At 45.3% G+C, this 14,996-nt stretch overlaps 1 protein-coding gene across 11 annotated transcripts in view; it reads left to right on the forward strand.

Annotated features, from left to right (window-relative positions):
- Window positions 1–14,996, forward strand: part of LDB2 (LIM domain binding 2) — a 380,642-nt gene that overhangs the window by 98,152 nt on the left and 267,494 nt on the right. Inside the window, exon 1 of one of the 11 annotated variants that reach the window (XM_027041773.2) lies at window positions 9,133–10,212. The exons of the other annotated variants lie outside the window; for them this stretch is intronic. Coding sequence (XP_026897574.1) covers window positions 10,210–10,212 — 3 coding nt within the window. The 5' untranslated portion in view covers window positions 9,133–10,209. Of the gene's footprint in view, window positions 1–9,132; window positions 10,213–14,996 lie in introns of those variants that run through there. 11 annotated transcript variants of the gene reach the window in all.

The raw sequence follows: 14,996 nt of genomic DNA on the forward strand, positions 1-14,996 counted from the left end.
GTGCAGAGCCTGACGCGGGGCTTGAACTCATGAACTGTGAGATCATGAGAGGAGCTGAAGTTGGCTGCTTAACCTACTGAGCTACCCAGGCGCCCTAACACTTCCTTACTTTCCGACACTACAAGGTACTCCAGGCTCATTTTTTTATATTCACTATCCCAGCTCTAGAATTAGCTATCTTTTTTTCAAGGAACCCCGATTCCTCTTTATTGGAGAATCTGGGTGCTTAGTGAGCATGTTGTTACTGGGATGCTATTGATTCTAGAGCCTCTCAGTAGACACAGTTTAGTTAACCCCATTTCATGTTTTTAAGCAAATGTTTTTCAAACTTTGAATACAGGCCTCCCCCCAACTGGCCAAAACTTTGCTTAACATTTCTCAGAATATTAGTATTCCATGGAATCACTTTACCATGTGGAACCATAGCAAGAGCATCTGTGTGTCTGGATTTCAGCAGTAAGTATTAAATAACAATAGTATAATAATAATAGTTACTATTTATTGACTATCTGTTCTGTCCTAGGCATGGTGCTGGTCCTGGAGGTAAGGTGGTAGGACAGGCTCCTAGGTCCCTATTCTCAAGGGATTCAGTCCAGCGAAACATAAACATATAGAGAGACAGTTGAAAGTCAGCATCCTGGGTGATATGTATGAAGTAAGCCGGTATGTTCTGGGCACCTGTATAAAGGGCCCCACTGCCTGAATAAGTGCCCCAGCTTTCTGTCCCAACTCCCCTTGCTTCCCTCTGGTTCATCAGCCAAGTTGAGCCAAAGTGAGTGGGGGAAGGTGTCTTTTTCCTTTTGAAATCCCTTCAAGGGCTTCCTGTTGGCCCAACAGGGATAGCAGTAGAATGAGATACTGAGGGGGCAGATATTAAGCAGATACTTGCTGTCAGGTACAACCTTGGGTAGCCCTGAGAGAAAATGCCTCCTTAAAGTTTGCCCAAAAGTCTGTAGGTGACTTACAAGGCCTTTTATGACTGGGGCTCTGCTGCTTGTGTTCCCTTTCACTGCCCTCTCAGGATAGCCTCTGTCTCATTACAGCCACACCCAACACCCTTCTCTTCCACGAGCTCTCTCTCTCTCTCTCTCTTTCTCACTTCTGGACCTTCACAGAAAAGTCTAGATGTTTGGAACAATCTTTCATCTCTTCTTCATCTGACCAATCTCAACTCGCCCGTCAGGTCTTAGGTAAAGATTACTTGTTCCAAGATTTCCCTGCTCTTAACCCATGTACTCCATCAGGACTCTATTTTTTTTTTTTTTAATTTTTTTTTAACATTTATTCATTTTTGAAAGGCAGAGAGAGACAGAGCATGAATGGGGGAGGGGCAGAGAGAGAGGGAGACACAGAAACAGAAGCCGGCTCCAGGCCCGAGCTGTCAGCACAGAGCCTGACACGGGGCTCAAACTCATGGACCGCGAGATCATGACCTGAGCCGAAGTCAGCCGCTTAACCGCTTAACCGACTGAGCCACCCAGGCGCCCCAGGACTCTATTGTTAAGTAAGTTTTTTCATAGTCTCTCTACTGGCCTGGAGAGGCACTTACTCCATCAGTTGTCAGTACGTGGTTGACTCTCTTCTCTGGGTTTAAGATCTTTGAGGGAAAGACCATTTGGCCTTACTCATTGTTAATTCTCAGTTCCTGGTACTTGGCCATGATGCTCAATATGCTGCTGTTGAGTAAGTGAACACATGAGTGTATGGGGGAATGAACAGACTGGGCATCATGGAAGGCTTCCAGGAGCAGGTGATGCTTGAGTGTTTTTCAAGAGAAGAAAAGATGAGGTTTCAGGAAGTCTGAAAACATTTTTTTTAAATGTTGTATTTATTTTTGAGAGAGAGAGAGCGAGCACAAGAATGGGAGGGTCAGAGAGAGAGGGAAACACAGAATCTGAAGCAGGCTCCAGGCTCCTAGCTGCCAACACAGAGCCCGACACAGGGCTCTAACACATGGACTGTGAGATCATGACCTGAGCCTAAGTCAGATGCTCAACTGACTGAGCCAACCAGGAACCCGAAGGCTGAGAACTTTAATAAGTGATTGAACCATATGAAATTGTCAGTTAGCCAAAAATGGCTGACTTTTCATAAGGTTCAACCTAATAATGAATAACATTTCCAAACACTTAATATGTGTTTTAAGTTCTTTTCATGTATGAATTCATTTCTGATGTTATCAACTCAATTAGGGGAATACTCCAATTATTTACATTTGATCAATGAAGCATTTGAGGCACAGGGAAATAACAGACCCAAGGTCAAACATCCCAGCCACAAAAGCAGGGCTCCATCCCAGGATGTCTGCTTCAGAACTCTGAAGCTCAGCTTTTATTTTGGAAGCAAAGAGGCTGGGGCACCTGGAGAGGCATTAAGGAGGGGATAGGAGGAGGAGATGTGCACCTTTCATGGAGATCTTTTGGGCCAGCTGAAGGTGAAGTGACCGCTTTGGACGAACTACAGCCATCTTCCTTCAGATGGTCCTCCTGAGATTATCACACCTCCTCCCTCAGCCTGGACACCTCTCGCCCTCACCTTCTGTCAACCAAGGTGCCTTAAGGACATATGGACCACAGCCTGGCATCCCAGGGGGTTTACAGCCAACGCATCATAGCTCTGCCCCAGCATTTCAGCCTCCCACCACCTCACCCTCTGGAGGCCATGTTATTGTGCTGTTTGCTGTGGGATTCAAGCAGGGTCCTCAACGGATTCAGAAAGGGCAAGTCCCTTTCAAGTCCTCTGGCAAGGCAGAGGACTGTTCCCCCCTTTGGCCAAGGCCCTTCTCCTGGAAGAAGGCAAATGGACTTTGGATATGGTAATATTTACTGAGGGAGGCAATGTGGTTTCATGGTCTTTAGCTGTTAAATCTAAGATTTTACTGAAAAAGCTGAGAAAAGAGCTTTAATTGCTCTAATGACTGTATGTAGCTTTCGAAGACCTCAGTTAGCTTCGACATCCTTTTACTGCCTACTCTAGTTTTCTCCGGCCTCTCTGAACCTCCAGTCTGCCTGGTGGGTCTCACCATGTCACGGTTCAGATCACTCCCAGAAGCATGTCACATATGCTGCCCCCAACAGAGTGACTGAGGCTGCAAACACAGGTTTCAAACATTACAAATCCCTTCATAATAATTTGTGAATTATTCACAGGAAGGATTTAGATCTATTCAGGTGTTTCTTTTTTTTTTTTTTCCCACAAACAAAACACTTTGCTTTTTAAAATGGTTGCTTACAAGACAAAAACCCCTTTAACTTGAGTTAAAACACATCTTGGGTAAAGACCCAAGTGATTAGAAATGAGAAGCTTGAAATGACAACCCCAGGAGCTGATGGCTCAAAGTCTTGGGCTTTGGATGAAATCCCACCCGCCGAACCTTTAAGTATAATTAAGCATAAAACACCACCTAAAGGAACACTGCGGATTGGATGTAAGCCCGCGGAAGCCAGAAAATTCAGAGTTGAGGCCCTAAGGTCACCAGACTCCTCACGCCCTGGTTCGAAGGTGCTTTGATACTGTTCTCTTCCCTGGGGGCAAGAGCTGCACCTCCTAAACCGTAAGGACCAAGAATAGGGGCACAAAAGCTGAAATTAAAGGCAACACGCATGCCAATTTTCAGCTGCTTTTCTTTTGTCTGCTGAAGGAAGCCGATAGATTCTACTGAGCACATTGAGAAATGAAGTTTCCTGATTTGGAAAATTAAATGCTTGAGCCGTACAAAGAAAATGGCCGTCTTCGACCTTGACTTACATAACCTGTAATCCTGTTACAAGGCATTGCAGCCAAGGGGAGCAGTTGCTTTGGGGTCCAATTTCTTTCCTTTTGGGTGTGAGGAAGGCTCTGGATTGTCTACCTTGTCCCTGAGAGTGGTGACATCAGGACCTCTCGAACTGGCATTTTCCTTCCCTCCTGCACTTGGGACTATTTCCCTACATTGCAAATAAATGAGAAAATAAATGTTAGCTGCTTCTTCTTCTTCTTCTTCTTCTTCTTCATAGAGGCAGCAAAATGGGACAGAATTGGTATACTGGGTGGTAATCAGCCCACCTTGGCAAATCTATAAAATAGGAGCATTTCCTTCCCAGGACTTTGGGGGTGAGGAGGGTCTTTTTTTTTTTTTTCTTTTGAAACGTTACTTGTTATTTATTATCTGGTACGTCTGGTAGCAGGTTGCCTTGGAAACATACATGGAAGGAGGAGGAAATGAGGAGAGACCCAACATTTATGAAGCGACCACAAGGGGCCATTATGCTTATATTGTATCATATAATTGAAGTTTACCCAATTTTCATAAAAATCTATTAAGTAGGTTTCCTATAGACAAGGCGACAGCTCAGAGAAGTTAAATTACTTGCTCAAAGTCACAGGGCAAGCATGGGGCAAAGCTGGAATTTGAACCCCCATGCCCATGTTTATTTCTACCATAAAAGGTGGAAAACACTTTCCCAGCACATTAATACAATGTATCAGCGCATGCTTTCATTCCTTCCTCCCTTGAAAGCTTCTTGCAGGAGTTTTCCTAATTCCTGCCTGCAAGTCAACCAGCAGACTGCTTAATTTCAGAGATGACCAGAGTAAAGGGAAGGTGACAGGGACGTGGACACTTGAGAGGAATGCCAGGTGTTCCCATTTACTGCCCAGATTGGCAGGGTAATGTCTTTGGGCTTGGTACTTTCCCCACAGTCCCCGTGCCTCCTTTGAAAGGAAATGAGAAGTTGCTCAGAAAGAGGAATTACTTAGTTGCTTCTGGGGTGGAAGACTAACCACACCAGGAGCAGCCTTAACTCCATGAGGCTTTCATCTGCTTTAGAATGTGAAACAGGTCTGAAAACAATTATCCTGGGTGATGCCGTGGCTATCCCACGCAGTAAAGAGGAACAGAATATCATGGCTAGGACTTAAGTCAGATCAAATTTAAAGAATAAAAAATTAAGGGGGCAAATCAGTTCCTACCTCACAGGATTGTTACAAGGATTCAGTATTTATTTATTTATTTATTTATTTATTTATTTATAGTGAGTGAGCGAGGGGCAGAGGGAAACACAGAATCTTAAGCAGACACGGCTCGATGTCACAACCATGAGATCATGACCTGAGCCGAAAGGAAGAGCCAGGTGCCACCCAGGCGCCCCGAGGATTCAATATTTATAAAGCGCTTAGAACAGAGACTGGCACTGAGTAGGAATGTAGGTATTTGCTAAGGAGAAGGCAATGGGTTGCCATGCTGTCTTACTGGAACACGAGTTCCAAGGGTAGGTGATATTCCATCATGTAGTCGTGCTTAATGAAAGTGTGGTGAATGGAAAGCTTGGGGTGACTATAACGATCCCCAAATATGTGGAATTCTCAAGTCCACGTCCAATTTCTTTCTCATTAAGTGTGTACATGTTAGGGTGTTGGGAGTATAGTAGCCCTGCCCTCCCCCACCCCCAATCGGCGGTTTCTTTCTGAAGCTTCCTTCGCCTGCAGTCAACCACACACGATCCTCTCTTTGAGGTGTCACCAGAAAGTCGGTAGTGGCCTAACTCTGTGTCACATTGCCTACATTGGGCACCCCACTTCATCCCATCACAGAGGCATTTTATCATCTCACATCATCCCGAGGAGAAGGTGAGTGAGTACAGTATAGTGAGATATTTTGAGAGAGAGAGAGAGACAGTCCACATTTACATAACTTTTGTTACAGTATACTGTTATAATTGTTCTATTTTATTATTGGTTATTGTTAATCTCTTACTGTGCCTAATTTATAAGTTAACCTTTGCCATGGGTATGTATGCACAGGAAAAAAAATAATATATATAGGGTTCATCACCATCCGTGGTTTCAGGCATCCACTGGGGATCCTGGAATGTGTCCCCACAGATAAGGCGAGGGGGGGGGACTACTATATAGAAAAGTGCAAAATCAAGATGGAGATTGATGTACCCTTCTTCTCCAAAATTGGGAATTCATCTATATGCGTCTCTAAAAAGTTAGCACATTTCAAAAGAATTATCGCAGGGGCGCCCGAGTGACTCGGTCAGTTAGGCATCTGACTCTTGATTTTGGCTCAGGTCATGATCTCGCAGTTTGGGAGTTCAAGCCTCACATCGGGGTTTCTCTGTCGCCCATTCTCTCTGCCCCTCCCCCTCTTGCTCTCTCTCTTTCTCAAAAGTAAATAAACATTTTTAATAACAAAAAGAATTATTGCATATAAAACATGTTTGGAGCTTCAAGTCTTAACCACATAAGTGGATCATTCCGTGTGAATCACTGAAATGCTCAAGTTAGTGGCTAAATGAACGTATAGAAGTTATTGTGTTTCTGGAGATTATAGGTAAGCACTTCATGATACCTGAAGGGTCCATTTATAATCTTCACTAAAGTGTGAGTTTATCCATACGCAGCTCCCAACCCCCTCTGCAACAGCGAGAACCAGAGAGGTGCTGCAACAAATTACTTGATGAGCTATCTTTCAAAATTAAATTGGTTCTGATCTGAATGTTGTTAAAAAAAAAAAAATCTAAGGCCTGGGGAAGATTACAGTGTTTATAAATCAAAACCAGCTGCTTCTGGTTGTAATGGCATTTTGCTCAACAACAACAAAAAATCTGATTTGACAATTCCCCTTTCAGGTTTGAGTCCATTACAAATGTGAAAAATAGACAAGGTGTTAAAAAGAATAAAGAACAGGTTTTATCATAGAAATTCTAAAACGCCCTTAACTGTTGAGGTGGTTTGAGATGTTGGCTGGGCTATCTATGGAGAATCTAACTCAGCAGTTGGTAAGGACAGGTAGTTATGAAAATAGGGGCAGTTCCATAGAGCACAGAAGAACGTAGGTCACTGATCAGACAGGATACTAAGGAAGGCCTGGTGTAAAGATACAGGCACTTTTCATCTACACACAGCACTAAATCCTGGGTTGCCTGTTTGTGTCTTTGTTGAGGACAGCACGATTTAACAAGAGGCCCTTTTAGAGTCACACCATTGCTTTGAGTTCTAGGCATTTTTCTGCTTCTGGTTTATTCCCCAAAGTAAGTTTGCAAGAGTGTTAAGCTTAGCTGTGGGCTGGTTACCTGGAACAACAGCCAGAAAAGTCAGAGGAAATGTTGGTCCTAGCCAGGGGTTCTCTGGATGGTGACCGCAGGACATTCTAACATCAGAATCTTTCCTCCTGGTTATCAAGGAAAAAATATATTAGTTTCAGCAGCTACTTTGTATTATGTTCTGGGGCGGGGGCGGTGACAAGACTGAGGGGTCATTCAGATGTGAGTCTCAATCCTGCCTTTATTCTTTCACGGACTTATCATGCTGGGTCAACTGACTAGGCTCTCCGGGTCTTGGCTGGTAAAAGGCGATGGATCAAACTGCCGACAGCTGATACTGAGAATGTGCTGCAAGGATTGTGTGCCTGGTAGTTAATGGGTGCCTTAATCACTGGTTACTGTTACTGACTGTAGAACTTTGAAAGGCACAGGGGCAACATTGCATTGGAGGTCACCTGCTGTATGTCCTCCAGCAGGTAACTAAAACACTCTGGGCCTCAGTTTCCTCATCTGTGAAACAAGGATAACTATACTCATCTCAGGGTTTTCTGTGAAGGTTCAATGAAAGGTTAGTGAGCTTCTAGAATATGTGGGTTCTAGAATATCCCTGAGTATGTGGATTCATGGTGGTTGTGTTATTTTTGTTATTGGGTGAGACCGCCAGCAAAAACAACTTAGTGAACTTCCCCATCACCTTATTCTGTTCCATTGATTTCATGGCATCTGAAAGTTTTGCTTATCTTCTTACTTATTTCTTGTCTCGCTTCCCTCCTAGAATAGAAGTTCATGAGGTCAGGGAGCCTTTAGTTGTCTGGTTCACTGCAATTCCCTGCACCTCTCACTTCAATGTCTGACTCATCTTGGTTCCTCAATAAATATTTGTAGCATGAATGAATGAATGAATGAATGAATAGAGATTTAGGCGGAACACCACTTTGTCCATCCCTTGGGGATCCCTGGAGCACGGCGCAGTAGCTGTCTGTCCAGCCGCTGCCCAGGGCCTGATGGATTGTTCTGCTGTGTGCATCACCCTCTGAGAAGATGCTCTCCACCTCTCGGCATCTTCTCCGGCCACCTCCTACTCCTGCCTGCTCCCCCTCCCCCACCCTGTGTGTGCTCAGGGAATGCAAACTAATTTAACCAAAGCCAAACATAATTAGGAGAGTAAATCTGCTGTTGCCGCTGCTGGAACAGCAGAAAAAAAAAAAAAATCATAAGAGTTCACTCCGAAATGAAATCCGGTCTGGCAGCTTTTTGGACCTCCTACTGGGCGCGTAATGGCTGCGCTGCTGAGGGCCGCCCCCTTCCCCACTAGCCCTACCGGAAAGAGTTAATTGCAGGGTGGTGCCCCTTTGCTGCCTGCAGTGTCAGGACAACATCCGCCTTACACATTCCCTGCTTCTCGAGGATTCGCCATTGGCGTCCTTTGAAAGAAGGCAGTTCCCAATCCCAAGCTGCTTCTTTCCTTTATCCATTTGTTCCTGAGCTCATTCATTCATTCATTCATTCACTTTTTTGTGGTTATTAATGTTCATCTAACTTCTGCTATTTGCCAGGATGTGCTGGGTGTTAGAATTACAGCAGAGAGCAGAAGCTGGTTCCGGGGGGACCTCTGTTGGGGTCGGGGTGTCTTAGGAGCCTACACGTTTTGGAAGACTGGTCTAGGATCTAAGCTGCCTCTTGGTTTCTCTTGGTTTCCGGTTAGACGTTTCGATAGGCCCCACCCTGTGGATCGTCCAGAGACAGGAAGATTCTGGGTTTGAAAAATAACCACAGCAAGCACTTACCTTGACTTTGACTTTATGTTCATCTGGGCTGCCTGAGGTGGAGAAATGTGACACAGACAACGCACAGCCCCCTCTTCTCCCTTCCCATCACCCCTCCCCCTCCCCCCCAAATCCTTCCTAAGCCAGCCCTGGGCATCCTACCCCCCTGGAGGTCACAGCCTCATCTTAACAGAATGGGAAGGAGCAACATGGCCACTCCTACCATGGCTGAAGGGCAGTAAGGAAGACCTCAGGACTTTCTTGCCCTTTGTAAAACTTTTTTTAAGTTTATTAATTTATTTTGAAAGAGAGAGAGCAGGGGAGGGGCAGAAAGAGAGAGAAAGAGAATCCCAAGCAGGCTCCATGCTCTAGCACAGAGCCTGACGTGGGACTTGGTATTACAAACGGTGAGGTCATGACCTGAGCTGAGATCACTTAACTGACACTTAACACTTAACTGACCTAGCCACCCAGGTGACCCAGGACTTTTTTTAAAGCTAGAGAGCACACATCTGTCTGAGTCCTGATGCTCAAATCCCCCCTTAATGGTCAAACTTCCATGCTCTACGGGGAGTGCCCATCAGACACGGAAGAAGGGAAGCGTTTCTGCAGCCGGGCAGCAGGGGAGCCATGAGATACACTTACCCCACATCCCACGCTTTCGCCCCTACCTAAGCGGCGGGAAGCAAATCTCAATTCAGGTCCTTGCGTTCCTCTTGCTGGTAACAATATTAACAATGTAGCGAGTGCTTGTCTGCCGTGGGCCGTGCACTTCGTTAAGCCCTTTAGTTATGGAAGTGCACTGAATCCTTACCGTAGTGCTACAAGACAGGAAAATGTTCCCACGTTTTGAATACAAAATCAGGGCCGGTCAGTGGGAAGTGACGCCTTCTAAATAAAGTAGGGTTCATGGAGAGCTAGGGTTGGAAGGGAGGTATGCCCCTATTTTGCTCTTCTGGCACGCTGGGTTTCGCTTACAATGAGTCTTGTCACACTGTATTTGTATTACCTCCTTATTGTGTATTCTCTCAGTCAGCCGTATACTTTTTGAGGCAGGGCTGTGTCCTTACGGTTCCGCCTGTGTCCCCACCCTTGGCACAGCTGGCCACCACACGTTTACTGCGTGAAAAAGGAAGCGAATGAATGAATGCCTCTTCGGCACCTGGTACCTCCTCCCCTCTCTAGAGCAGCCTTGAAAACATCAGAGGGAATCTTTTCGCTTCCATTTTGTAGTGTAATTTATTTAAATATCAACAAATGAGTCCCCTCCCTTTCAGTGCTCATAAGGCAACTCTGCTTCTGAGGTAAGATGGCAGAGGGAAGAGAGGCATGCTGGGCCATCACTCTGCCAGAGGCAGGGATGCCTTCGTGAATGATTCAGGAGCGAGTCTGCAGGACTTGGAACTCCATTCTGTATGGTAAGGAGAGGCAGACGTCCCTGGATTTGGGTGTGGCATGTGTAGTATTTTCCAAGGACAGGAAGGCTCGACCATTTGAGGAGTTCCCAGTTTTTCTAAGTCTTATGTCAACACTGTTAAGGAGGAGAAAATGCAGCAAGAGAACTTCTTGTCCTGAGAGTGTGATTTCTCCCTTTTCTTAAATCTTTTTTATTTTTTATTTTTTTTCAATGTTTGTTTATTTATTTATTTATTTATTTATTTATTTATTTATTTATGAGAGAGAGAGTGAGAGAGAGAGAGGCAGAGAGAGAGAGGGAGACACAGAATATAAAGTAGGTTCCAAGCTCTGAGTTGTCAGCATAGAGCCCGATGCGGGGCTTGAACCCAAGAGCTGTGAGATCATGACCTGAGCCAAAGTCAGCCGGCTTAACCGACTGAGCTGCCCAGGCACCCCTTCTTAAATCTTTTTTAAAAAGATATTTATTTATTTTGAGAGAGAGAGAGAGAGAGAATGCAAACAGGGAAGGGTGGAGAGAGAGGGAGAGAAAGAATCCCAAGCAGGCTCCATACTGTTGGAGCAGAGCCAACCGTGGGGCTCAGTCTCACAAACCTCAACATCATGACCTGAGCTGAAATCAAGAATCAGACGCTTAACCTACTGAGCCGCTCAGGTGCCCCTCACCCCTACTTAAATCTTAATGTCTGTGCTGAGCTTTTGACCCTTAGAATATGCTGCTATAATTTCTGTTTGAATGTGTGGTTTTTTACGTGTGCCCATTGCCACCCAGTCAGGGAGACTGAAAGTTCATTTATAGTAGGACCTGTGTGCAGTCCCTAGGCTCCAGGTTCTCAGTACAGAAGAAATTTTTAGTGTAAGGGAGGAAGATAATCTTTTTCCTCTTAGAATCCTGGATTCTCTGATTGGGGCTCTGCAAAATAGGCCAATGAAAGACACATTTGCAAGAGAAAAACAAACAAGTTGATTAACATTTTCATTGCGCATATACATGGGAGCACTCAGTGATGAATAACTCAAAGAGGCGGTTAGAACTTGGGCTTATATAGCATCTTAAAAGAACAGTACATTTGTTGAGAAGTGCCAAGACAAAGGAAAAGGACTTCATACTTCTGGGGTGACAGTTGTGGGAAGGTAAAAATATGGGGGAACAAATGGGAAGATCAGGTCTTTGCTAGCTAGCAAAGTTTATTATGTAGATTCTTCTGGGGCTGTCTCCGGCCCAAGATGGGTCTAGAGTTGTCTCAGTGATTGACTTCTGTCCTTCCTGGTGAAGGGAGGAGGATCACCTTTATAAATTTATGTCTTGCTTTTAGTCATATGGGGTAAGGCAGAGAGCTTTCTTGTATCTGCTTCCTCTCAATTGCCTTCAGCTCAAAATTATCCTCAGGCCAAAGTGGCATAGTCTTGGGGTGGCGGATTCTAGTCGTCTCCAGTAGTCAGCAAATATGTGTTAGGTACCCCTGAGGGCCAGGTGCTACATGGCTGCTGTAGTGAGCACAACAGATAAAAATGTCTGCTGCATTGTGGTCACATTCTACTTGGGGTAAGACAGACGATAAACAAACAAACATAGAGGGGAGCAGATGCTCCCAACTTTTGTGGTCGGTAATGATGCCGACTTCAGCATTTGCCAGCTCTGTTAATGAGTCTCCCTGGAAACTTGAGTGGTTGATAAGAGGATTAAGAACCTAGAAAAGTCATACTGGTAGATCGACCAACTTATGAGTTACAGACGCCTGTGGATCATGATGGATGGAGGGTTCTATCAATTACAACCTGGCTAGGAAGAAATTCAATTAAAATGTATATGTTTAAACTTTCTTCTTAAGGTATTTGTTCCAGAAATCAGAGCTCCCTTTTAGTGGTTGTTAATATCAGGAAATGAATATCTGATTACATTTTTCTAAGGCGAGTCCCTTAGCAGCAGGTGGAATCTCATCTTATCATATCTTCTGCATAATTCATTTTGGGGAAAGTCCCTTGAGTTTTGCTCTCAGAACTTGAGGAGACAAATGAAGCTGGTTGGGGGTCGTGAGAGTTTTTAACCTTTCTGGATAAGCAAAAATACCTAATGTGATGCCGGGAACAGACCCTGAAATGTGGATTTCTTGAGTAACGACAGGGAGCTAGGTCATTCTCTCAGCTGGTGTGGGTGTGGAGGGGGAGGGGAGACAGCACGCCAGCAGCCACGTGCGAGCCTGCCTGCAAGCCCGCAAATATGTCCTCCATGCCGTCCTGCTTATTCATCCTGCGTGTCTCCAGAACCACTTCCCACGCTTGGCTAGAGCTTATTATCGACGGAACATTATAGAACATTGTTTTCTCTGCTTTCACCCCATGCAGAGCCTTCCCTGACACTGAAGTCACAGTTAGACGATGCTTGCACGTTACAGTTTGGCCTGTTCGTGGAACCAGGACGGGCACTTGCAACTGTGTATTATGGTGATGTGTCCATTCTTACCGCAAAGCCCCCGTGTATCTCAGCGGAGCGCGAGGGGTTCCCCTGGGAGTTGACCTTGCCCTCTTCTGTGGTGGCCTTGGCCCTGGAACTGGGGCCCTGGAAGTGATTGGGAAAAGGTTGGAATGGACTTGGGCTTTCTTCCCTCTCTGCTCTTTCTGAGCACTGGGGTAACTGTGGCCTGGGGTCTTTGGGTCATTTAACCACCCAGAGAATTTCTTCTAGGCTTTTAAAAGACAAATGCATATTTATGAAATTGGGGACATTAAAGATACACATGCATGTATACGTTTAACGTTACATGGTGCTTCTTTCTTCACTATTCTATCGGAAGCATCTTCCCATGCTGTTATTAACAATTGAAAAATACCTCTTTTCCTCAATCATAAGGCAACACCCATCGCCTTAGTTTATTTGGGCTTCTATAACACAGTGCCACAGACAGAAACACCACAGAAATTTATTTCTCACAGTTCTGGAGGCTGGAGTCCAACATCAGGGTGCCGGTACGGCAGGGCTCTGGTGAGGACCCACCCCTACCTGCAGACCACCTTCTTCTTCCTGCTGGGACCCTACGTGGCGGAAGGAAGGAAGGGGCTAGGGAGAGCTCTGGGGTTTCTTTATAAGGGCACAGATCCCATTCATGAGGCTCCACCCCCACGACCTAAGCAAAGCCCTTACCTCCTGGTACCAGTACATCGGACAGTAGGTTTCAGCTTATGAATTTTGGGAGGACACAAGCATCCAGATCAGAGCAGCCATTTATTACAGAAAATTAGATACTGTAGGGGAACGGAGAATATTTAAGGGTGGCAGGTGCAAAGGCATGTGGCAATTTATGCCCCGCGAGCCAGACCTTCAACTAAACGGGATCTTTTAGCACTGCTAAAACGATATTTTCTGTCACTACTTTAGGGAGAATGTAAAGATGGGCAGGAGCTCTTGCGGTCTGGAATGGGCCAGGGATAGAGTTGTGGGCAGAAGCTGGAAGGAAAGAGATTGATAAACTACCATCGCAGGTTGAGATTAGAACCCAGGGAGCCCTGCCTTGTCTACTGAGGAATTTGAACTTTTTTTTTTAGGTAGGGAATTTTGTTCAAGACTCTGACCAGTGGAGAGAAGGATTAGGTGTGGGCTTAAATCAAAGCTCAGTGTTCTTGATTCACAGACTTTGGCCACCTTGACCTCTGAAACCATTTCCGGTTTTTGAGCCATTCTTCATGAACGGAAGAAAGAAATGAACTGAGGCTGTTGACGTAGACTCCCAGGCTTGGGACCTGTCTCTGAGACCCTGGAAAGCGATGGTGCTTTCTATCTCCCTCTGAAGACTGCATAACGATCTGGAAGTTTGGGATGCTGGTGTCCCGTGCTCCTTTAGAAATCACTTGATCTGGTGTATAACCCCATAATTTTGCAGATCGAAAAAAAAGATCCACGGAGTGGAGCAAATTAGAGAGACACAGCAATGGCTATAAGCGCTCATCTTTGTGAGTGAGATGCCTGTCTGTGTAGGCCTTGCTGTCTTCATCTGTAAAATGGGACAACAGAGTACTTGCTGCGCAATGTTGTTGATGGGTTTAAATAGCACAGGGCAAGAGCATAAATATTTAGTATTGGTGCTTGGTGCATGTAAAAAAGTGTTCAGACCGCGGTAACTATAATCAGTATCGTCATCACACATTATCATCGTTATCGTTATTATTCCTGTAGTGGAGGTCATCTAACATTAGTGGTATTGATGAAATCTAATGTCAAGTGGCCAGTGGAAGGAAAATCTTGAATCATTGCCGTGAGCACAGAAACAAGTCCTTAAGCATAGCTCCCTGCCTGCTGGTAATCCTCCTGATCTAACATTTTCCATCCCAAGGCCCTGGAAGATGATTTTTAAGAAATAATTCAATTTCATACCCATTCTTGGGAGGGCGGTGGGGCGCTCCATGATTGGGTTATGATGACGAAGTATTTGTTCCTGCCCTGGCCTCTTTGATATGGTGGTGGAGTTAGCCTACTGATTTCTTTCATCCTCAGGCAGAGAAACAGGACTTCCTGTATGTGGCCATGTTTCAAGTAGGATTAGGGCATGGGTTTTAGAGACTTCCGCTCTGTCCCAGAGCGTGTCTGTACCTTCTCCCATTCTTCCACCTGGTCATAAAACGCTTCCCAGTAGTGCCCTGTATTTCCAGCAACCCGGCCCTCCCAGATGAGCACTTCTGGCGGCTGTGATTTGCACACACGTGCACACGTGCAGGGCTCTCTCCTGTCCGCCTGGATCAGAGGGGGTGGAGGTGATAGACACTTGGCCAGGGGAGGAAAGGAAATCAAGAT

Source organism: Acinonyx jubatus, chromosome B1, assembly GCF_027475565.1.
Source record: "Acinonyx jubatus isolate Ajub_Pintada_27869175 chromosome B1, VMU_Ajub_asm_v1.0, whole genome shotgun sequence".
Taxonomy (NCBI): domain Eukaryota; kingdom Metazoa; phylum Chordata; class Mammalia; order Carnivora; family Felidae; genus Acinonyx; species Acinonyx jubatus.